The 23,903-nt window shown below is 46.3% G+C and overlaps 2 gene segments (V, D, J or C); both read right to left on the bottom strand.

Moving 5' to 3' along the window:
- Positions 1-447: 447 nt before the first annotated feature.
- On the bottom strand, positions 448-1,066 carry LOC137064865 (immunoglobulin kappa variable 4-1-like). The segment is given in 2 exon segments: positions 448-888; positions 987-1,066. Coding segments are annotated over 2 exon segments (381 nt in total).
- Positions 1,067-8,669: 7,603 nt separating this feature from the next.
- Positions 8,670-9,157, bottom strand: LOC137064386 (Ig kappa chain V region 3547-like). The segment is given in 2 exon segments: positions 8,670-9,010; positions 9,109-9,157. Coding segments are annotated over 2 exon segments (390 nt in total).
- Between the last annotated feature and the right edge of the window lie 14,746 nt (positions 9,158-23,903).

The raw sequence follows: 23,903 nt of genomic DNA, 5'->3' as shown, positions 1-23,903 counted from the left end.
GAGTGCGACATTACCGCTCATTGATGTGTGGCTGCATCGTGGGCCATCACAAATTGAAAAAATGTGTACCTTAAAATGCAATGTAAGTCGCTTTGGATAAAAGTGTCTGCCAAATGCATTAATGTAATGTTAATGTAAATCCCCGGAGGAGTTCTTGATCCGTCCCTTTTATCGAGGACGCATCGAGAGGAGACTTGTGTGGACTTCAGACAGACCGGTATCCCAGAATGCATCTCACACCAACCAGCAAGCTTCAATAGCGGATGAGAAAGCCTGCATAATTAAAAATACTACTGTTATTGTGTCCTGCACTGGATAGTTGATAAATAAAGCCCTTTCTGATCCTCACCACTCACATTTTCTCCACATTTTAATAAGAGATATAAAGATTGTGTTACATGTTTACTTACATCATAATAACTAAATAAAGTGTGTGAAAGGTTTGATACCCCATTGTGTTGTGTGTGATGGTCCATCAGCAGCTGCAGTATCTCTCAGCTGTATCAGTGCAGTCACTGTGACGTCTGACTGACACAGGTTTTTGTACGACTCTTTATCACTGTGTGAACACTGGACCACTGTGATAACTCTGACAGTAATAATCTCCTGTATCTTCAGTCTGGACTCCACTGATGGTCAGAGTGAAATCACTGCCAGATCCACTGCCACTGAATCTAGATGGAGTTCCAGTATAACGGTTTGTTGCGTAATATATGAGGAGTTTAGGAGCTTCTCCAGGTTTCTGTGAGTACCAGGACATACAAGTATATGAACCTGGACAGGCATCACGCACTGCTGTGTTTGTTGTGCAGGTTATCGTCACTGATTCTCCGATCTGAACCATTTTTACAGAAGGAGTCTGAGTCACAGTCACCTGTCCACTGAAACCTGTTAGAAATACAGAGTTAGAAAAAGCAGGATATATGTGTAACATTCACTGTTGAGGATATTATAGTTTTTATGTGAAATTGTATTGAAACATTTACCTTGAATAAAGAGTGAAATGGTCCAGATGAAGATGATGATGGTGTTCATTGTTGTTCTTGTGTCTTGTGTGATGATGAAGATTGTGTTCTGTTCTGCTCTCAGTCATGAAGTGTTAAACTCACAGCACTATAAACACTCTCAGACTGAAGCATGTGCTGACAATGCAAAGAAGTGGGCAGGATTTACAACAGCTTGTGCTCAGAACACACTCACACACACTAGAGTTACACAATGATCATTTCCATTCTGACTAATGTTATTTGAGTTAGTTCAGTAGTTTTATTTGTATTGTGACTCCTGAGGAGGGATGGGTATAGTTAAGGTTTTAACGGTATTCTTATCGGTACTTTGAGTTGAAAATGAAAAGAAGAAAAAAATTGAGAACAGAATTAACATTGCTTTATTTTGTTTGTAATGTAAAATAAATAAAATAACCACCGATGAGGGCAGTGTGAGAGAGGAAAAACTGTACACAGATTATGGCCCCAATGGTGCTCCACACTGCCAAAGCCTTCCCAATGCAAATCCTGGAATAAACACAAGGGGAAAAAGGCAAGACAATTTACGCGTCGCACCACGCCTCCGCCAGCCGGGAAAGTATGGCTGTCAAGTATGAATCTGATTCAGCATGAGCACACATAACAGCCCTCTCTCTGATGCAGCGGTTGACATCTGTCCTCTCCCAGAGCCCCAAATGAAACGTTAGGTCCCCCTTTTTTTTTAAGGTCCAGCAATCCCGTCTGTAAGCTACCAGCAAGCATAAGAGATAGTAAGTGTGGCCATGAGACGGCAAACGGCGCGCTGAACACTCAAACACTTATGAAAAAGGCAAGTGAACAACATGCCGACGGGGTCAGTCTCTGAGAGAACATGAACCACCCACGAACACAGTCTCAGCATGCTGCGATGCGCTAGAGGAGTGGGGGCCCACGGAGATGTACTCGGCAGGGTGGCCCCACTGTAATCCTCACATCACCCAGACTCATCAGCCGAAGTAGCCCTTTTCCGGAGCACCAGAAAAGAAACTAGATCAGGATTTAAGCGAAGGGACTCAACCCTTAAATGTGCTGAAGCACCCAGGAACGACTGCGGCAAAACACAGGAGAGATGTGCAGGCCTGTGTGTGCTCTCACCATTGGGACGCCCTCACCGAACCAACAGACCAAACAGTGCTGTGAAAACTCACGACCACCGCTGATCGTGCCGTCCCACCAGCACTCAAAGAAGCCTCTTCTCTCGTTCTCTCTCTCCGAAGTTCTCTCTCTATATCTTGAAGCTAACTTTATTAACACACAAGGTAAAACAGACACTGAATACAGTAGGGAAACTTAACACGGAACATAAGAAGAAAAAAACACAACACCGATAAATCACTCATTCATCCTTTCACACTTTCAGATCTACCAGGGCATTACATCATGCACACAACACTCAAATAAGGTCAGCACAGATTTGGCAGAACTCGCTGCAGAAGTCTGGGTGGACACCTTCACTAATAATTTAACCCTTGTGTGGTGTTCATATTTGTGTTACTCAGCCAGTGTTCGTGGGTCTGGTGGACCCGCTGCATTTCTGGGTTATTAATTCAACTCAATCTAAAATGTTATGTTAAAATACTCAACAGATGTTTACTTCATCCCAATTACAAGCAATATAAACAGCATATGTGGTTAACATCCGCCCCTTACCTTTGTTAGATCACATTTAGGTATTAAAGTGCTACTTTTTTAAACAGCATATATGGTTAATATTTTCTCTTTACCTTTGTTAGATCACATTTTAGAAGAGCAACCTCGTGTGGGAACGGCAGGGGTAGAAACAAAACTCACTCTTGTAGCTACTCTCTCACACTTACACACAATCTCTCTCTCACACACACACACACACACACACACACATTCATGCTCACACACACACACACACACACACACACACACACCCACACACACAACCATAGCACACACACATTCATGCTCACACACACACACACACACATGTTGGTTTATGTGGTTTACAGGGACTCTCCATAGGCGTAATGGTTTTTATACTGTACAAACCGTATTTTCTATCCCCTTACACTGCCCCTAAACCTACCCATCACACACACACACACACACACTGCCCCTAAACCTACCCATCACACACACACACACACACACACTGCCCCTAAACCTACCCATCACACACACACACACACTGCCCCTAAACCTACCCATCACACACACACACACACTGCCCCTAAACCTACCCATCACACACACACACACACACACACACACACACTGCCCCTAAACCTACCCATCACAGGAAACATTCTGCATTTTTACTTTCTCAAAAAAATATCATTTAGTGTGTTTTTAAGGCCATTTGAATTATGAGGACATTTGATATGTCCTCATAAACCCCATAAACAGGCTCACACACACACACACACACACACACACACACACACACACACACACACACACACACACACACACACACACACACACACACACACACACACACAGCTCCATTAGAGTCTATGGAGGTCCCCTGTTGGATAGGTAGACATCGGTCACACACACACACACACACACACACACACACACACACACACACACACACACACACACAGCTCCATTAGAGTCTATGGAGGTCCCCTGTTGGATAGGTAGACATCGGTCACACACACACACACACACACACACACACACACACACACACACACACACACACACACACACACACACACACACACACACATACAGCTCAATTAGAGTCTATGGAGGTCCCCTGTTGGATAGGTAGACATCGGTCACACACACACACACACACACACACAGCTCCATTAGAGTCTATGGAGGTCCCCTGTTGGATAGGTAGACATCGGTCACACACACACACACACACACACACACACACACACACACAGCTCCATTAGAGTCTATGGAGGTCCCCTGTTGGATAGGTAGACATCGTTCAGGTCTCCTCTTGGCATGTCTTTAAATTTTTAAAAAAATGCTTATTTGAAGTTATATTATGAATAAGGACCTTAAAAGAAAATTTTGTATGTCATTTTTGTTTCTTCAAAATGACTAGAAACACAGGTCCCCTCTTGGATAGTGTAGAGTGATAGTCCCCTCTTGGTAATATAGACGTGTATGTGTGTGTGTGTGTGTGTGTGTGTGTGTGTGTGTGTGTGTGTGTGTGTGACAAAATGTCCCCACAAAGATGGCAATATCCGAAATCCTTGTCCTTGTGGGGACATTTTTAGGTCCCCATGAGGAAAACATCTTATAAATCACACAGGAGGAGTTTTTTTGAGAAAGTAAAAATGCAGAATGTTTCCTGTGATGGGTAGGTTTAGGGGCAGTGTGTGTGTGATGGGTAGGTTTAGGGGCAGTGTGTGTGTGATGGGTAGGTTTAGGGGCAGTGTGTGTGTGATGGGTAGGTTTAGGGGCAGTGTGTGTGTGATGGGCAGGTTTAGGGGCAGTGTGTGTGTGATGGGTAGGTTTAGGGGCAGTGTGAGTGTGTGATGGGTAGGTTTAGGGGCAGTGTGTGTGTGATGGGTAGGTTTAGGGGCAGTGTGTGTGTGTGATGGGTAGGTTTAGGGGCAGTGTGTGTGTGATGGGTAGGTTTAGGGGCAGTGTGAGTGTGATGGGTAGGTTTAGGGGCAGTGTGTGTGTGATGGGTAGGTTTAGGGGCAGTGTGTGTGTGTGATGGGTAGGTTTAGGGGCAGTGTGTGTGTGATGGGTAGGTTTAGGGGCAGTGTGTGTGTGATGGGTAGGTTTAGGGGCAGTGTGTGTGTGATGGGTAGGTTTAGGGGCAGTGTGTGTGTGTGATGGGTAGGTTTAGGGGCAGTGTGTGTGTGTGATGGGTAGGTTTAGGGGCAGTGTGTGTGTGTGATGGGTAGGTTTAGGGGCAGTGTGTGTGTGATGGGTAGGTTTAGGGGCAGTGTGTGTGTGATGGGTAGGTTTAGGGGCAGTGTGTGTGTGATGGGTAGGTTTAGGGGCAGTGTGTGTGTGATGGGTAGGTTTAGGGGCAGTGTGTGTGTGTGATGGGTAGGTTTAGGGGCAGTGTGTGTGTGTGATGGGTAGGTTTAGGGGCAGTGTGTGTGTGATGGGTAGGTTTAGGGGCAGTGTGTGTGTGATGGGTAGGTTTAGGGGCAGTGTGTGTGTGATGGGTAGGTTTAGGGGCAGTGTGTGTGTGTGATGGGTAGGTTTAGGGGCAGTGTGTGTGTGTGATGGGTAGGTTTAGGGGCAGTGTGTGTGTGTGATGGGTAGGTTTAGGGGCAGTGTGTGTGTGATGGGTAGGTTTAGGGGCAGTGTGTGTGTGTGATGGGTAGGTTTAGGGGCAGTGTGTGTGTGTGATGGGTAGGTTTAGGGGCAGTGTGTGTGTGTGATGGGTAGGTTTAGGGGCAGTGTGTGTGTGATGGGTAGGTTTAGGGGCAGTGTGTGTGTGATGGGTAGGTTTAGGGGCAGTGTGTGTGTGATGGGTAGGTTTAGGGGCAGTGTGTGTGTGATGGGTAGGTTTAGGGGCAGTGTGTGTGTGATGGGTAGGTTTAGGGGCAGTGTGTGTGTGTGATGGGTAGGTTTAGGGGCAGTGTGTGTGTGTGATGGGCAGGTTTAGGGGCAGTGTGTGTGTGATGGGTAGGTTTAGGGGCAGTGTGTGTGTGTGATGGGTAGGTTTAGGGGCAGTGTGTGTGTGATGGGTAGGTTTAGGGGCAGTGTGTGTGTGATGGGTAGGTTTAGGGGCAGTGTGTGTGTGATGGGTAGGTTTAGGGGCAGTGTGTGTGTGTGATGGGTAGGTTTAGGGGCAGTGTGTGTGTGTGATGGGTAGGTTTAGGGGCAGTGTGTGTGTGTGATGGGTAGGTTTAGGGGCAGTGTGTGTGTGATGGGTAGGTTTAGGGGCAGTGTGTGTGTGATGGGTAGGTTTAGGGGCAGTGTGTGTGTGATGGGTAGGTTTAGGGGCAGTGTGTGTGTGATGGGTAGGTTTAGGGGCAGTGTGTGTGTGTGATGGGTAGGTTTAGGGGCAGTGTGTGTGTGTGATGGGTAGGTTTAGGGGCAGTGTGTGTGTGTGATGGGTAGGTTTAGGGGCAGTGTGTGTGTGTGATGGGTAGGTTTAGGGGCAGTGTGTGTGTGATGGGTAGGTTTAGGGGCAGTGTGTGTGTGTGATGGGCAGGTTTAGGGGCAGTGTGTGTGTGTGATGGGTAGGTTTAGGGGCAGTGTGTGTGTGATGGGTAGGTTTAGGGGCAGTGTGTGTGTGATGGGTAGGTTTAGGGGCAGTGTGTGTGTGATGGGTAGGTTTAGGGGCAGTGTGTGTGTGATGGGTAGGTTTAGGGGCAGTGTGTGTGTGATGGGTAGGTTTAGGGGCAGTGTGTGTGTGTGATGGGTAGGTTTAGGGGCAGGGGCAGTGTGTGTGTGATGGGTAGGTTTAGGGGCAGTGTGTGTGTGATGGGTAGGTTTAGGGGCAGTGTGTGTGTGTGATGGGTAGGTTTAGGGGCAGGGGCAGTGTGTGTGTGATGGGTAGGTTTAGGGGCAGGGGCAGTGTAGGGGGATAGGATGTCCTGTGTGTACAGTATGAAATCCATTACGCCCATGGAAAGTCCCCATAAAACATGGAAACACGACATGTGTGTGTGTGTGTGTGTGTGTGTGTGTGTGTGTGTGTGTGTGTGTGTGTGTGTGTGTGTGTGTGTGTGTGTGTGTGTGACCTGAATGGGTTACATTTCTAATGAATATCAAATAAATAATAATAATAGTTTTAAAAATGGATTTGTAAAACTTCATTTGTACATTTGTCACATTATTTCCACTAAAATCTTCATTATAATTGATTTTCTTGTTTTATTACATTTTATAAATTAAAAAAAAAAAAAAACGAGTAGCACTTTAATACCTAAATGTGACCTAACAAAGGTAAGGGGCGGATGTTAACCACATATGCTGTTTATATTGCTTGTCATTGGGATGAAGTAAACATCTGTTGAGTATTTTAACATGAAATAGTTTGATTGTGTTAAATTAAATACCCAGAAATGCAGCGGGTCCACCAGACCCACGAACACTGGCTGAAGAACAAAAATATGAACACCACACAAGGGTTAATGAATAAACGGTTCGGTCGAGCCGCTGTGATGATGTGGGCTGTTATAATGCGTTGCTATTGGCGACGGCCGTTTTAAGGAAGGAAATTTTGGTTGATAATTAACCATTAAATCATTACATTTAATGATGATTACATTTTAAACGATATTACTAACCGTCAGTATATTTTATTGTGGTTTATTGTGAAACCTGTAACTACACAGATAATTAGACTGAGTTTTCTTAAAATTCTTAATATTGGACATATGAAAAAGGACCTCAGGTGGGTTTTTGTTAAAAAACATTTTTTTAACTATTTAATATCTAGTTTTAATAACTAGATTTTAAACTCTATGTACGGTTGAGATGTCAGTTTATGGTAGATCCTATTTTACATTAACAATAGTTTATGATGTTTTTTGAATGTTGAATGAAACTTGTAACAATGTTAGTAAAGTATATATTTATTGTACTATATATACAACCAATCAGGCATAAAATTATGACCACCTTCCTATATTGTGTTGGTTCCCATTTTGCTGCCAAAACAGCCCTGACCCGTCGAGCCATGGACTCCACTAGACCACACAAGGTGTGCTGAGGAATCGGAATCTAAAGCGTTACCCCAAGAACTTTCTAACTTACCTTTCAGACAAAATCTGATTAGTTCGTCTGCAGATTATTTCCACGAGCACTGGTGAAAGAAAACACTGAGAGCAATCCTGGAGTGAGAGAAAACACATGAAGAACAACTGCTATTTCTGCTCGACTCGCATCGCTCTCATACTGTGATCTGGAACACACACAATAAAACATCCCAGAGCCGCCATAATCAATATCAGCACTGACCGATATTTCAGAGACAAATAAAGCAACCTGTCCTCCAATAAAATAAAGACTCTATAGGTCGTTTTTCAAGCACCTTATTACAACCTATATTGATGTTTTAAAGTCATGCGCGCTCTAGCTGAAGTAAAAATAATGACAGTGTCGCGTTACGTCTGATGTCATGAAATGACGTATGACTGTCTTTACTAGTCAAAATGGGTGTTCATTTTAATGCAATGTGTGGACTTTTTAACACTTACCAGCATTTACATTTAGCAAAAATATATATTTTTAAATTTACAACTACACCCACCCCATCCCTAAACCTACCCAGTGATTTATAGATCATACACACTTTATGAACACTTGTTGTTGGTGTGTAGTGCAATGCTTTACCAACTGAGCTATGCAAAACCTGAAATATTAAGCAGATAAAAGGGAAAAATGCTTTAAAATGAAAGTGCTTTAAATAAGAGAACAACTTTAGAAAATGCACCTGTGCGTTATATTTAAATAATTAAACTATTGTCGATAGAGGCACAACTTTAGTAAACGCTCCTATGGGTTGTATTTCAAGGAAGTATTGGTTGGAGGACATGTTGAAATAAAGCACTACATATACATTTATATTTACTCTATGAATTAATTAATGTAGTCTTTAGACACTTTGCTCAACTCTGTCATTGTGTTGTGTGTGATGGTCCATCAGCAGCTGCAGTATCTCTCAGCTGTATCAGTGCAGTCACTGTGACGTCTGACTGACACAGGTTTTTGTACGACTCTTTATCACTGTGTGAACACATACTGACTGTTTGGATAGTGTAAACTCTGACAGTAATAATCTCCTGTATCTTCAGTCTGGACTCCACTGATGGTCAGAGTAAAATCAGTTCTGGATCCACTGCCACTGAATCTAGATGGAGTGTTTGAAACTCTTTGGTTTGCAGAATGAATCAGAAGTTTAGGAGCTTCTCCAGGTTTCTGTGAGTACCAGGCCATACATGTATATGAACCTGTACAGGCATTGCTCACTACTGTGTTTGTTGTGCAGGTTATCGTCACTGATTCTCCGATCTGAACCATTTTTACAGAAGGAGTCTGAGTCACAGTCACCTGTCCACTGAAACCTGTTAGAAATACAGAGTTAGAAAAAGCAGGATATATGTGTAACATTCACTGTTGAGGATATTATAGTTTTTATGTGAAATTGTATTGAAACATTTACCTTGAATAAAGAGTGAAATGGTCCAGATGAAGATGATGATGGTGTTCATTGTTGTTCTTGTGTCTTGTGTGATGATGAAGATTGTGTTCTGTTCTGCTCTCAGTCATGAAGTGTTAAACTCACAGCACTATAAACACTCTCAGACTGAAGCATGTGCTGACAATGCAAAGAAGTGGGCAGGATTTACAACAGCTTGTGCTCAGAACACACTCACACACACTAGAGTTACACAATGATCATTTCCATTCTGACTAATGTTATTTGAGTTAGTTCAGTAGTTTTATTTGTATTGTGACTCCTGAGGAGGGATGGGTATAGTTAAGGTTTTAACGGTATTCTTATCGGTACTTTGAGTTGATAATGAAAAGAAGAAAAAAATTGAGAACAGAATTAACATTGCTTTATTTTTTTTGTAATGTAAAATAAATAAAATAACCACCGATGAGGGCAGTGTGAGGGAGGAAAAACTGTACACAGATTATGGCCCCAATGGTGCTCCACACTGCCAAAGCCTTCCCAATGCAAATCCTGGAATAAACACAAGGGGAAAAGGCAAGACAATTTACGCGTCGCACCACGCCTCCGCCAGCCGGGAAAGTATGGCTGTCAAGTATGAATCTGATTCAGCATGAGCACACATAACAGCCCTCTCTCTGATGCAGCGGTTGACATCTTTCCTCTCCCAGAGCCCCAAATGAAACGTTAGGTCCCCTTTTTTTTTAAAGGTCCAGCAATCCCGTCTGTAAGCTACCAGCAAGCATAAGAGATAGTAAGTGTGGCCATGAGACGGCACACGGCGCGCTGAACACTCAAACACTTATGAAAAAGGCAAGTGAACAACACGCCGACGGGGTCAGTCTCTGAGAGAACATGAACCACCCACGAACACAGTCTCAGCATGCTGCGATGCGCTAGAGGAGTGGGGGCCCACGGAGATGTACTCGGCAGGGTGGCCCCACTGTAATCCCCAGATCACCCAGACTCATCAGCCGAAGTAGCCCTTTTCCGGAGCACCAGAAAAGAAACTAGATCAGGATTTAAGTGAAGGGACTCAACCCTTAAATGTGCTGAAGCACACAGGAACGACTGCGGGAAAACACAGGAGAGATGTGCAGGTTGAAGCTAACTTTATTAACACACAAGGTAAAACAGACACTGAATACAGTAGGGAAACTTAACACGGAACATAAGAAGAAAAAAACACAACACAGATAAATCACTCATTCATCCTTTCACACTTTTAGATCTAGCAGGGCATTACATCATGCACACAACACTCAAATAAGGCCAGCACAGATTTGGCAGAACTCGCTGCAGAAGTCTGGGTGGACATCTTCACTAATAATTAAAAAAAGTTCCCCCCTTCTTCCTCGTCCTACATACAACGGTCAGCCGTCAACCATCAACCACAACTGCAACTCCACAAACATGCTGGTTCACCTGACGAAGAAGCACAGCATATAAAGTCTGATGACGATGTGTCTCTTCAGGGTTACCATACGTTTGGAACAAACTGTATAGGCCACAAGAGGACAGCAGTCTGTCAGTTCCTCAAGCTGAACTAGGGCAACCTCTTTACCTGGTGAAGAAGTAAAATCAACTTCTGGATCCTTCTGGTTGGATCTGGATCTTGTATTCTGCAGTGAAGACCTTCTCGCTCGGTCAGATGAATCTGACAGTCCTGTAGAGGATGTCCCCTCATTTTCTGCTGCCACAGATATTGTTATAGATATTGATATAGATACTTCAGAAGACCTTCCAAAAGTAGAAAAAACAATAGCTGTAGTTTTACTGGAGTTGGAAAACATGTTTATGTGCCATCAACAGCCATTGATGAACTACTTGATGAACTACACTTCCTCTTAAGTGCTGTGTGTGTGTGTGTGTGTGTGTGTGTGTGTGTGTGTGTGTGTGTGTGTGTAACTTGCAGCAGTCTTTCAAATCTTTCAAAAACAAAAAAACTAGAAGTTGATAGTTTAAATATTACGTAAACTACACAGTAAACAAAATTCAGGTCTCCAATGGAACATTTTCTAGTGACTGATCACATCTACATTTTTTAGTTGGCCAAATTGAATTTCTGTGATTAAATTGCATCAAATCACAGAAATTAAATTTGGCCAACTGAAATATTTAGAAGCGATCAGTCACTAGAAAATGTTCAATTGGAGACCTGAATTTTTTTTTTTTTACAGTGTAGATGATATACTGTGCAAATCGTCTCTGGTTACGTATGTAACCATGGTTCCCTGAGAGGGAACGAGACGCTGCGTCGAAACGCTAGGGGACGCCTCTGCGTACCATGTCATGAAGCACTTGTGTAATCAGTCCAATAGCGGGACGATACGTCACGGGCGGGTGACGTCATCGACCAGGAAGCTATAAAGCACACCTGGACCAAACAGTCACTAGCTTCTGGAAAAAGCCGAACAAGTCGATCACAGGCATGCCGGGAGTATGGCATAGCGACGCAGCGTCTTGTTCCCTCTCAGGGAACCATGGTTACATACGTAACCTGAGACGTTCCCTATCTCGAGGGAACTTCGAGCTGCGTCGAAACGCTAGGGGACCTCAATACCCACGTCGCCAGAGTCCCAAATGTCTGTATGTGTGATTCAACCCAGAAACACCCGGGACCCCGGTGTAGAGGCTACATCTAGATTGTAAAACCTCACAAATGTATGCGGAGAGGACCACCCAGCCGCATCACATACCTCTGATAATGAAACTCCCGAAATAAGAGCCATAGAGGCAGCCATACTGCTAGTGGAGTGGGCGCGGACCCTCATTGGTGAAGATGTCCGGCCGACTCATAAGCGAGCGAAATAGCCTCGACTATCCACTTGCTAAGCGTCTGCTTTGAAGCCGGTTTTCTCTTGCTCGGGCCTCGGGCCACGGCCACGCTCTCTCTTTGTTTTGCTCGGTGTAGGTTTGAGAAAGGACGTACTCGGCTGAGGCTGCCCTGCCCGACATCCCCAGAGGGACATTTTGATTTATTTATTTTATATATATATATAAAAAAAAAAAAAAAAAAAAAAAAAAATATATATATATATATATATATATATATATATATATATATATATATATATATATGTGTGAAATATATATATATATATATATATATATATATATATATATATATATATGTGAAATATATATATATATATATATATATATATATATATATATATATATATATATATATATATATATATATATATATATATATTCACACTCAATATCAATATCCCCCATCAGGTCTGCTTGTTTTATATGCTTGCAGGGCAACCGCCGTATACAAACCGGCGGCTGCCTGATCTGCTGCCGAATTTGCCCTACCCACAAAGCCGACTTTTTTTTTTTTTTTTACCGGCTTGTTGTGGGCAGCTGTGGGGCTGTGTGACGATGCTGACTCGGGGGAGAGATAGCTCGCAAGCGTCTCTTCCCCCCGAGACATCGTCGCCTCTGAATGATAGATGCAGACCCATAATCTACGCGATGCCTCTGCAAACACGCGATCTGAGCCACTAGACTCAACCCCGTAATCTACACGCTGCCTCGGCAAGCGCGAGATCCGTGATCGAGTCATAGAATCTATATTGTAGACCCGTGATCTACACGCTGCCTCGGCAAACGCGAGATCCGAGCCACTAGATTCAGCCCCTCGTAATCTCAAACATGCTGTCTGCTCGCCATTATATTGTTCTTTCTCTTTCTTATTTTATTTATTTATTTTTTGGCGAACTTCTTGACACTCGGCCGGCCAGTCTAAACTTAACCTGGACACAGTGCGAGTTACACCAATAGCTCCTCTTTTTATGAGTGTGTGTGTGTCGTTTTCTTTTGGCAGATCATCATCAGCGCTAACAACATCCAGTTCCTCGGAACTGGAGTGCTGCTGCGTTTGTGCCTCAGCGCGAGCAGAAGAAAACCGCAGAGCGTGCTTTCAACTCGCTAACTGAGGCATGAGATCCAGTGGGTAAGGGCAGAGATAGGGGATCACCCGTCTCAAACCCCGCCACTAGATCCAACTGCGATCCCCAGGACGCGAGCCTTCGCTGCGCCTCGGCAACAGCGGGACCCGAGCCCTGAGGACCGCGAGCCAAAGCACTCTCCTCGAAGAGTGCCCGGCGTGATCTTAATATGCGCATTGGGAGTCTCTCGCAATGCTCGCAGCCGACCCCCTCGAGAGCTGACTGGGCATGCTCGAGCCCCAAACACATCACACATAGGTGGTGTGTATCCCCACCCGTGATGTAACGTGGGCAGGGAGGAACACAACGCCTATACGGACTTGCCATATTTCTTTCTTTCTTTCTTTTTTTTTTTTTTTTGAACACACACACAATAAATGGACATACAATTCACACAGAGTGCTTGTGAAGACACAGAAGCTAGTGACTGTTTGGTCCAGGTGTGCTTTATAGCTTCCTGGTCGATGACGTCACCCGCCCGTGACGTATCGTCCCGCTGTTGGACTGATTACACAAGTGCTTCATGACATGGTACGCAGAGGCGTCCCCTAGCGTTTCGACGCAGCTTGAAGTTCCCTCGAGATAGGGAACTAGTTATTTTATTGAAAGCAACAGGGAAAGATGGTCTCCTTGCTACAGCATATAAGAGAAAATAATGCTTTAAGGAATTGTTAAATAGTATTAAGCCAGTGAAGTGTATTCTGGACCAAAAAAGAGCAGGGCCTTTCAGTGTCTCCCATTACTGCAGTCTTTGCAGCATCTACTGCTCCTGCCGTGTTAAATGACATTATCAGTCTCCACAGAACACAGGAAGGTTATTCAGACCCGTCAGAGAAGCAGCGGCATCGCTCTCTAAGAGATGGTGTGGACTTTAAGGACAACACTCTCCTGGCAGTTGAGTTGTGAATTTGTTTAACTTTATGATGAATTTGAACTGTGCAATCCCCTGGGTACATCGCGAAACAAACACAAATTGTGTAGTGTGTACTGGATTCTGAATAACTTGCCACCAGGCTTATTCAATATACAGTTTGTACAGTATAAAAACTATTACGTCTGCGGAGAGTCCCCACAAATATAGTGAACCAGACGTGTGTGTGTGTGTGTGTGTGTGTGTGTGTGTGTGTGTGTGTGTGTGTGTGTGTGTGTGTGTGAGTGTGTGTGTGTGTGTGTGTGTGTGTGTGTGTATAAGTGTGTGTTTTGTGTTTCTGCTGTTCCCGGTCTTCTCTCACTTTCCTGCTCATTTTCCCCTCTGTCTTGCAGGAACCAGTCTTCATTTTCTCATACTCTATCCCAGCTGCAGATTGGAGGCGGGACAGAATACATAAAGCTTTGCCAGTGTGGTTCTTTATCCCAACTGATCCAGATGGCCAAAAGATTTGCTGCTCAGAGGGCATTGCAATTGATTTTGGAAGAGAGTGAAGCTTTTGGGAATGAAGAGATGGGGTGGCGAACGCTGGTCCTGGAGATCCACAGTCCTGCGTAGTTTTGCTTCAACCCTAATCAAACACACCTGAACAAGCTAAGCAAGGCCTGAAGGGCTACTAGAAAGCTACAGGCAGGTGAGTTTGATCAGGGTTGAGCTGAACTCTTCAGGACTGAGGCTCTCCAGGACCGGCTGTAGAGGAAGAGCTTTCAGAGCGTGAGGATCACATGTCTGAACATTCAGATGGTGCGTCTCAATCAGCTCCCTAGTTCAGTAGTCAGGGCACTGATCAGGAAGTTAGCCCATTGACTTGTGTCCTGATCAGTGCCCTGACTACTGAACTAGGGAGCTGATTGAGACGCACCCAGAGTCTGACAGTGAGTTTGAAGAAGAGGATGAGATTGAGCATCAGCTCGTTCCAAAACCAAGAAGAGCTTCACCTTTCACTCTGTCCTCCTCCTGTCTGGGCCTGCTGTGTGTGTGTGTGTGTGTGTGTGTGTGTGTGTGTGTGTGTGTGGCCTGAATGGGTAACATTTCTAATGAATTTCAAATAAATAATAATAATAGTAGTTAATAATAATAGTTATAAAAAAAACATTGCTTCATTTGTATATTTGTTAAATTATTTCCACAAATATCTTACATTTTATAAATGTTATTAAATATTATAGTTGATTTTCTTGTTTATCACATTTTATAAAAAATAAAATAAAAAAAGTAGCACTTTAATACCTAAATGTGATCTAACAAAGGTAAGGGGCGGATGTTAACCACATATGCTGTTTATATTGCTTGTAATTGGGATGAAGTAAACATCTGTTGAGTATTTTAACATGAAATAGTTTGATTGTGTTGAATTAAATACCCAGAAATGCAGCGGGTCCACCAGACCCACGAACACTGGCTGAAGAACAAAAATATGAACACCACACAAGGGTTAATGAATAAACGGGACTTTTGCAATTTTCAGAGCTTGGGGAATAATTCCGGATTGAAATGATAAAGAGATTACATAAGTAAGAGGTTGAATAATATGATCAATGGTCTCCTTGAGGAGGATACTCTTAATGCCATCGTGGCCACGGGCTGAGTTTTCTAAAGAAAAAATATCTCGGACCTCCTGTGTAGTTGGGTTATCACGATTAGGGAGGGAAGAGTACCGCCCGTTTATTAGGCTACATGGATCATTATCAGTCTTCTGGATATTGTGTGCTAAATCAGAATCAATTTTGGTAAAAAACAATGACTGAAGCCATCAGCTATATGAGTGGGGTCTGATAGACACCTATCATAATCCCTCATCTCTGTGGGTGCAGAGGGCTTCCTATTACCACACAGCACCTGATTTATAAAGTTCCAGGTTGATTTAATGTCATTAGAGACACGATTAAACTGGTCTGCATAAAACTTTTCTTTAGTCGCCTTAATTAAGCTTGTGAATTGGGTCCTACATTTTTTGTATGTTTCTATGCGGAGTGGGCTTGGTGACAGACTCACGATACAACCGATTTTTCTTTCTAGATAGTTTCCTCAGTTCACTCAGTATTTTTGTCTTGTTTCTAGTCCAGACGTCTAAAAATTCTTAAAACAAGAAGTATTTACTAGACAACCAAAAGTAATTTTCTTGTTTTGGGGAAAAATAACTCAAAATGAAGAGAGTTTTTGATTAAAATAAGATAAATAATCTGCCAGTGCGGTGAGAAAAATAATCTTAAAACAACATTATTTTTTCCCCAAAACAAGAAAATTACTTTTGCGTGTCTAGTAAATACTTCTTGTTTTAAGAATTTTTAGATGTTTGGACTACTGTAGAAACAAGACAAAAATACTAAATAAGAAAAGTGTTTTTTGCAGTGCGTTCATAGAGAGAATATTCACACAAACCATAGCTATGTGTTGGAAACGTCCCTGGTTACGACTGTAACCTTAGTTCCCTGAGAACAGGGAACGAGACGCTGCGTCAGCTGACGCTATGGGGAACGCCTCCAGCGTGACCGGTGTCTGAAACGTTTATCCAATCACATCAGTCCTACTGACCGGCGACAGCCTCTGACGTCATAGACGTGCGACCAGGAAGTATAAAAGGGCGCCTTGCAAACACAACCGCATTCAATTCGTCTGAAGGGACTGTTTGCAGGCAGGCCCCGAGGCATGGCAAAAGTGACGCAGCGTCTCGTTCCCTGTTCTCAGGGAACTAAGGTTACAGTCGTAACCAGGGACGTTCCCTTTCGAAAGGGAACTCGAGCTGCGTCAGCTGACGCTATGGGGAACGATATACCCACGCCGCCATGCCGAGGGGAGTGCATGCCTACTGGCAGTGACCACTGTCAGGACAAGCAAATTCAACTGAAATGCCTGAACCACTCCCCCTCTGGTCACATTAGGCTGTCAGTGACAGCATTCCCTACGGTCATAGCCCGAGCTGTGGCCTTGGGGCACCTTCATGTACCCTACCCCGGCCGCTCAAAGGCCTGGAACCACCTGTTCGACAGAAGGGGTTCCTTTAAGGGAATGTGGCTAGGGGACCCGAGGGCGCCCCAGCCAGTCACTATTCGGGAAGAACTTCACCGAATGCCACCAGGGAGGCTAGACCTGGCGTCACTATGCGGGACGCTTCCGTCTGCCAGCCCAGTCTGTTAACAACAGAGCCTCTGGAAACTCGCCTCTGGAGAGGCATCAAGCTGAGGGACTGCGAACTGGCAGTGTCCGCCTCAGGCCGGAACTCAGAGACGGGCTATCCTGGAGAACAGCGCTCAGCGTAATGCTTTCCCACCCTTGCTAGCGAGGGGAGTCAGCTGCTCAATCCTAGGATCTACCGAGCACATACATTACAGGGGTGCTCAGGAGGCCTGAGAAGGCCTACAGGCTGATCTCACAGGGAGGCCCCGAGGGGCCTACGACCAACTGACCAGGCCCAGGCGGCCGTAAGCTCACAGACAACCCTCCTAAGAGGGGAGCTCTTAAGCCTGCCTGGTAGGTACCATGCTGTAGGCAACCTATGCAGGTCCCTGTCCTGTAAGGACCGCATAGCAGCAGTGTAAACTCGTCGTGCTAGAGTATGCACCTGCCATCAGGTGCTGCCGGCTAGGACCGAAGCCTGACGGCAGGAACCACTAGCTGTCAGCTTGAGTTCCAGTTCTGTGTCTCCTTCCAAGGAACTCGTTCCCCCAGGGAGGCCCCGCAGGGCCTACTACCTGCCAGGCTACTCGTAGCCGGCACTTCGGCCGGGGAACGACCTCAGGGCGGCCTGGTGAGGCCTGCTACCTGATAGCAGATCATGCTAACCGCCCCGGCTAGCAACCATGCTCCCTGCTCACCTTCCGGGGAGGCCTAGCGAGGCCTAACCCCTGTCACCCAGAGGCCGAGGCCCTGGGCCACCCCCTCAGGGGAAGCCCGATGAGGCCTGCTGCAACCCAGCAGGCCCTCCGGGAGGCCTGGTGAGGCCTGCTACCTGCCATCTGGTGACTGGAGCCCGGGAGCTGTTATCCAGCGCTGGTTCCCTGGAGTACCCCCTCAGGGGAAGCCAGATGAGGCCTGCTGCATCCCAGCAGGCCCTCAGGGAGGCCCCGCGAGGCCTACTACCTATCATCCAGTGACTGAAGCCCAGGAATGACCCCTTGGGGGAAGCCAGACGAGGCTTACTGTTACCACAGCAGGCCCTCAGGGAGGCCTGGTGAGGCCTACTACCTGCCGTCTCGCACCTGAAGCACGGGAATACCCTCTCAAGGGAGGCCCGGCAAGGCCTGCTGCACCCCAGCAGGCCCTCAGGGAGGCCTAGGGAGGCCTACTAACTGGGCTTGTAGCCATGCCAGCGATGAATACTCGCTGGCGGGTCGGATGAATGCTGGCCGCTCCATGTCGGGCTAACCATGGCTGTCTGCTTAGCTGACGAAGCCTGTTGACGAGACAATACTGTTTGTGACAACAAAAGGGAGATTTTTTTTTTTTTTTTTACCATCCCGCACACGGGCCCCGATGTCGTCACTCCAACTAGAAGGCCCGTCGAGGCCTCCTGTTCAGAGACTACTGCCTGGACTGTCCGGGCTGGCTGCTCACAGCTCACAGCTGGCTTCATTCGGAGGCTCACGGGGTCCTCCCTGCGAAGCCCAGTCCTCCGGCAGAACCTACAACACAGACCTAATTGCATCGCCAGAGCGGTGTACTCAACACATTGCTCTTACAACCCCTTTAAGTAAGGGGAGTTCATTCCTTACCACACCAGCCCCGGGGAGACCGCTGCTATTTCCAGCAACCCGCAGTTTCCTCCAAGGCGTCGCCATGGTGATGCTTGGCTTCCCAGGGGAGCATCCAACGCTGGGCCCTCAAGAGGCACACAGGTTGTGCGTGTCGCTCACCCCGAGCCCTACGAAAGGTGGAGCAAAAAAACACAGAGCAAATTATTGCAATATGCGAATAATGGTTACCACAGTCCCACATCCCTTGGATGGGGTAAAAGTATTTGGCCCAGGTGACCCACAAACCTTACTTACCGCCTTACAGGCTAGGTTGCAAAACTATAATGCTCTCACCTTTTCCCATCTGTATTACCGCACCCCCGAGCGCAGACCCGGGGGCGGGCCCTGGCCAGGCGACTCTCACATGAGAGGGGGCTGAATAGGGGTTTTTATCATCCTGTAAAAACACAGCCTAAGCTATCTGCCTGTATACCAGTCTCTGCTAAGGCTGCCACCATAGCAACTTAACGTCCCAAGCCCATATCTCGAGGGTTGGGTACACATATCTTCGTTCGTGTGTTAGCCTACTCACCCTCGCGCTTACTTACGTCCGCAGGGGTTAATGCTACAACACTTGCCCTCCGGTGGCCCGGAGCTTTTAGCCGAACCGCTAGGGACACCCACACTCGCTTAGTTTCCCTCTTGAAACAATTTTCCGCGAAAATGAGCGGTAACCGCTCTCAACGCACTGAGAGAACACACCAAGTAACATGTTTACTTTACTGGCTTAACGTGACGGCTACTCTCCACTAGCGAGGCTAGCTCTCACCAGCCGTCTCACGGCTTCCTTAAATAAATCGTTCCGGCCACCAAACGGGGACACCGTACAACACACCCTCGGCGGGGAGCACACAGCATTTTAAGAACATAAAACGTCCCTCATACTGAGGCTTACCCGCTGTCCACCGGCGCGTGATGACATCCGTGCACAGGCATATACTCACAGTATCCATTGCGCGGACCCCGAGGGTTGTTTCCCGATGAGGCGTCCAACGCTGAATCTTCCTCCTCATGCCCACTCAGGGAAGCGATCGAGTTTACTCAGACGACTCCTTTCACACAAGGAAAACGCCACTTTTCCGCTTCTAGTGCTTATGATAACTTCTCTATAAGCTCATAAACGAAAGCACCCCAAACCTGACGGGGGCGCCTGCTCACCAGACCAGACGGGCCGTCAGAGTCTCACGTCCGCTCATCATTGGCCCCGCCCGGCCTGATGTCAAGCGCCAAGGAAAAGGGTGGAAGGAAAGGCTCACCTACTACCTCCGCTTCGCCCTCGTAGGCGGAGTTTCCCCCCGCCTACGCTGGTTCCGGTCTTCGGCACCGGCACCCTTCCTCCAGTTCCGGGTGTCCCGCCTCTTTTGCGCCCTACTCCGCCATGGAGGGGGCGCCCGAGAGGCCACGCTCGCTCGTTGGTCTTGTCTCCGGTCCTCAGACCGTGACGTACCAGGGACACCCGCCTGCCTGGGCGCGGCCCCGGACCTCAGTGGGATGCAGGTTTTAAAAGCCGCTGAGCGCGCCTTCGCCTCTCTAAACCTTCCCACCACCGCCTCGACGGAGGTGCCGAAGAGCTCAGAGGGCGAAACCGGGGCATCGAGGAGAAAGGACCTCTCTTTCCCCCCGATGTCCGCAAGGTTCAGCCACAGATGTCTCTCCGTGGCCACCATAGCCGCCATCGACCGTCCGATGGCGACTGCTGTTTGCTTGGTGGCCCGGAGAGCTAAATCTGTGGTGCGGCGGAGCTCAGCCATCGCCTCAGGGGGTAGGCCACCCTGGCGTTCCCCCTGATCGAGGTCCCTCAGCAGGTCGGCTTGGTAAGCCTGCAACACCGCCATGGTGTGCAGCGCCGCCGCCGCCTGACCTGCTGACGTGTACGCCCTGCCGTTTAACCGTGAGGTCGTTCTCAACGGCTTAGACGGCAGGGTGGGAGTTCTCAATGTCGATGCCCGGCCGGATGCGAGATAGTTCGCAAACGTCTCATCAACCGGCGGCATCGACACGTACCCCGCCTCGGCCACTCCCTCCACATCAGCGAAATTCGCCCGCTGATGGCGGAATAAGCGAGCCGAGAACGGGGTTCTCCATGCCCCCGCGATCTGCTCGTGGAGATCGGGGAGGAATGGAAGGCTCCCAAGAGCCGGGGGGTTATGGCCGGAGAGAAACCGATCGTCCAGGCGATTTGGACGAGCGGCTTCTCCCCTAGCGCGCCGCCACGGCAACTGTAGCCGCCCGGCGGCCCGCTCCACAACCTCCAACAGCTCCCCGTACACGGGGCAGGATGGCTGGGAGGGTTCGGCCTCGGCCGCTTCACCACCCTCCACTTCCATCCCTTGCTGATGCGGGAGCTCCTCGGCCGACGATAAGGAGGAGTTATCACCCAACTCCTCCTCCGGCGGCCGCCCCTCGTGATCTGGCCCTTCGCCGAGCACAACCTCCGTCTCTAGACGGCGGGCCAGATCCAGCTGGGAGCCCCAGGACATAAGTCGCCGCTCGGCCTCGGCCGAAGCGGGACCACTCCCAGCCGCTGGACCCTCTTCCCTCGAGAAGAGGGCCAGACGAGAGCGGAGCGTCTTCAGTGACAGACGCTCACAGTTCGCACAGGAGGCACTTTCCTCCAGAACCTCCCGTGCGTGCTCCTCACCCAGGCAGAACACGCAGAGTGTGTGTGTGTCCTCAGGTGTGAGGAACCTGGGACACGGGTCTGCACACTTTCTGAAGCCGTGCTTTGACTTGTGCGTGCGCTTAGACATGATGCTTTTTTTCTCGAATCAGACAAACAGTCCCTGAAGACGAATTGGCTGCGGTTGTGTTTGCAAGGCGCCCTTTTATACTTCCTGGTCGCACGTCTATGACGTCAGAGGCTGTCGCCGGTCAGTAGGACTGATGTGATTGGATAAACGTTTCAGACACCGGTCACGCTGGAGGCGTTCCCCATAGCGTCAGCTGACGCAGCTCGAGTTCCCTTTCGAAAGGGAACATAATTAGTCCGACCGAACAGCAAACGTACCCGTTTCCCTGAAGTCATCAGTTTTATGATCCACTTCTTTAATCACGAGTTTTTCTTATTCTGGGCAGACCGGAGGCTAACATGTGAATATTTAACTTGAATTAATTAGATCTAAATTTGAGCAATACAGTTTGGTCAACCTGAATATATTTGATCTGAAATTCTGTAAGTTGATACATTTTTATTGTATCTGAATTTTTGAGCATTGAAAAATATTCATCGATATTCAGGTTTTGAGAGGTAAACTCGAATTTAGATTAAATAAATTAATATAAACTTTAGAAACTTTTCTCAACTCTGCCATTGTGTTGTGTGTGATGGTCCATCAGCAGCTGCAGTATCTCTCAGCTGTATCAGTGCAGTCACTGTGACGTCTGACTGACACAGGTTTTTGTACGACTCTTTATCACTGTGTGAACACACAGCTACTAGGACAGTGTACACTCTGACAGTAATAATCTCCTGTATCTTCAGTCTGGACTCCACTGATGGTCAGAGTGAAATCACTGCCAGATCCACTGCCACTGAATCTAGATGGAGCTCCAGTATAACGGCTTGATGCGTAATATATGAGGAGTTTAGGAGCTTCTCCAGGTTTCTGCTGATACCAGGCTAAACGATTACCATAAGTATCAGTATAATACACACTACTGCTGGTTTTACAGTTTATTCTGACGTCTTGTCCTGGTTGAGCTGTTATTGATGGACTCTGAGTTACTGTGTACTGTCCTCTACACTCTGAAAGAAAACAGAAATGAAAATTACATATATTTTACAAGTTAAAGGAATGATTAATCCTGAATAGTTTAGTACAAACCTTGAATAAAGAGTGAAATGGTCCAGATGAAGATGATGATGGTGTTCATTGTTGTTCTTGTGTCTTGTGTGATGATGAAGATTGTGTTCTGTTCTGCTCTCAGTCATGAAGTGTTAAACTCACAGCACTATAAACACTCTCAGACTGAAGCATGTGCTGACAATGCAAAGAAGTGGGCAGGATTTACAACAGCTTGTGCTCAGAACACACTCACACACACTAGAGTTACACAATGATCATTTCCATTCTGACTAATGTTATTTGAGTTAGTTCAGTAGTTTTATTTGTATTGTGACTGAAAGAATCCAAAATAATCAAAGATATTTTGATATTTTTCTTTGAACAAAGACATTTGTTTTACTGTGTTCCACCCCCCTCTCTCTTATCAGTGGGGCTGTTTGGGATTCCTAAAGACAAAGAGATGTTGAGGGCCTGTAGGCCAAATGGTGCCACACCTGTAGTACAGTGGGGGAAGTCTGGTCTGACTGGTCAGTTTGAATGTCTCAGGGTTTCAGTCACATGGTCAAGGGATGGATAAAAGAAGATTACAACTGTTGCTCGAGGTCTTCTTCCTCTGACGGTCTCTCTTTTCCCCTGGGGGTCTCTTTCCTCTGACGCTGTCTTTTTCTCTGGCTGTCTCTTCTAGGGTCTTCTTTGGCTCTTCTCTTTGCTCTCTCTTTTTCTCTCTCTTTCTATCTTTCTATCTCTTTCTATCTCTCTCTATCTCTCAGGTAACATTCTAAACATGCTGGGTACGATTAATGGTATAAGTTTTATCATCTCATTCATCTATTTTGTAACTATTTTAAGTGTAACCATAACCGGATTTTGTCATTAAATTCTTTCAATTATAAATGATTTGCTAACTAGTTTTGGTTTGGTATTGACTTTGAAGTGCTCGCTATTGCAATACAATATAGTCACATTAAAGCAGCGCTCTCCCACATATTTTGCTATTGTAACTGCGCTTATTTCCGTCATTGGTATAAGTTGCAGTGGGTGGTTATAGACAAGAAATGTGCAGTTTTCTACCATCACGCTGATAACGTTTCTTTAGTCGTTCGGCAACCCTGCAGTCAGAACCACTGTAGGCGATCCACCCTTACATGACTCCTGAGGGTTTTAATGGTATTCTTATCCGTACTTTGTGTTGTTTTTAATGAAAAGAAGAAAAAAATTGAGAACATAATTTACATTGCTTTATTTTTTTGTAAGGTAAAATAAATAAAATAATTATTTGTAGTAAAATAAACTCATGTTAAACTCATAAACTCTTGCTCATGTTTGAGCAAATTACTCTTATACACAAAACAAATGAATGTAAAACAAATGA

Source organism: Pseudorasbora parva, chromosome 25, assembly GCF_024679245.1.
Source record: "Pseudorasbora parva isolate DD20220531a chromosome 25, ASM2467924v1, whole genome shotgun sequence".
Taxonomy (NCBI): Eukaryota; Metazoa; Chordata; class Actinopteri; order Cypriniformes; family Gobionidae; genus Pseudorasbora; species Pseudorasbora parva.
Note: the sequence above shows the minus strand (reverse complement) of the source record. Positions and strands in the feature narration are given on the sequence as shown.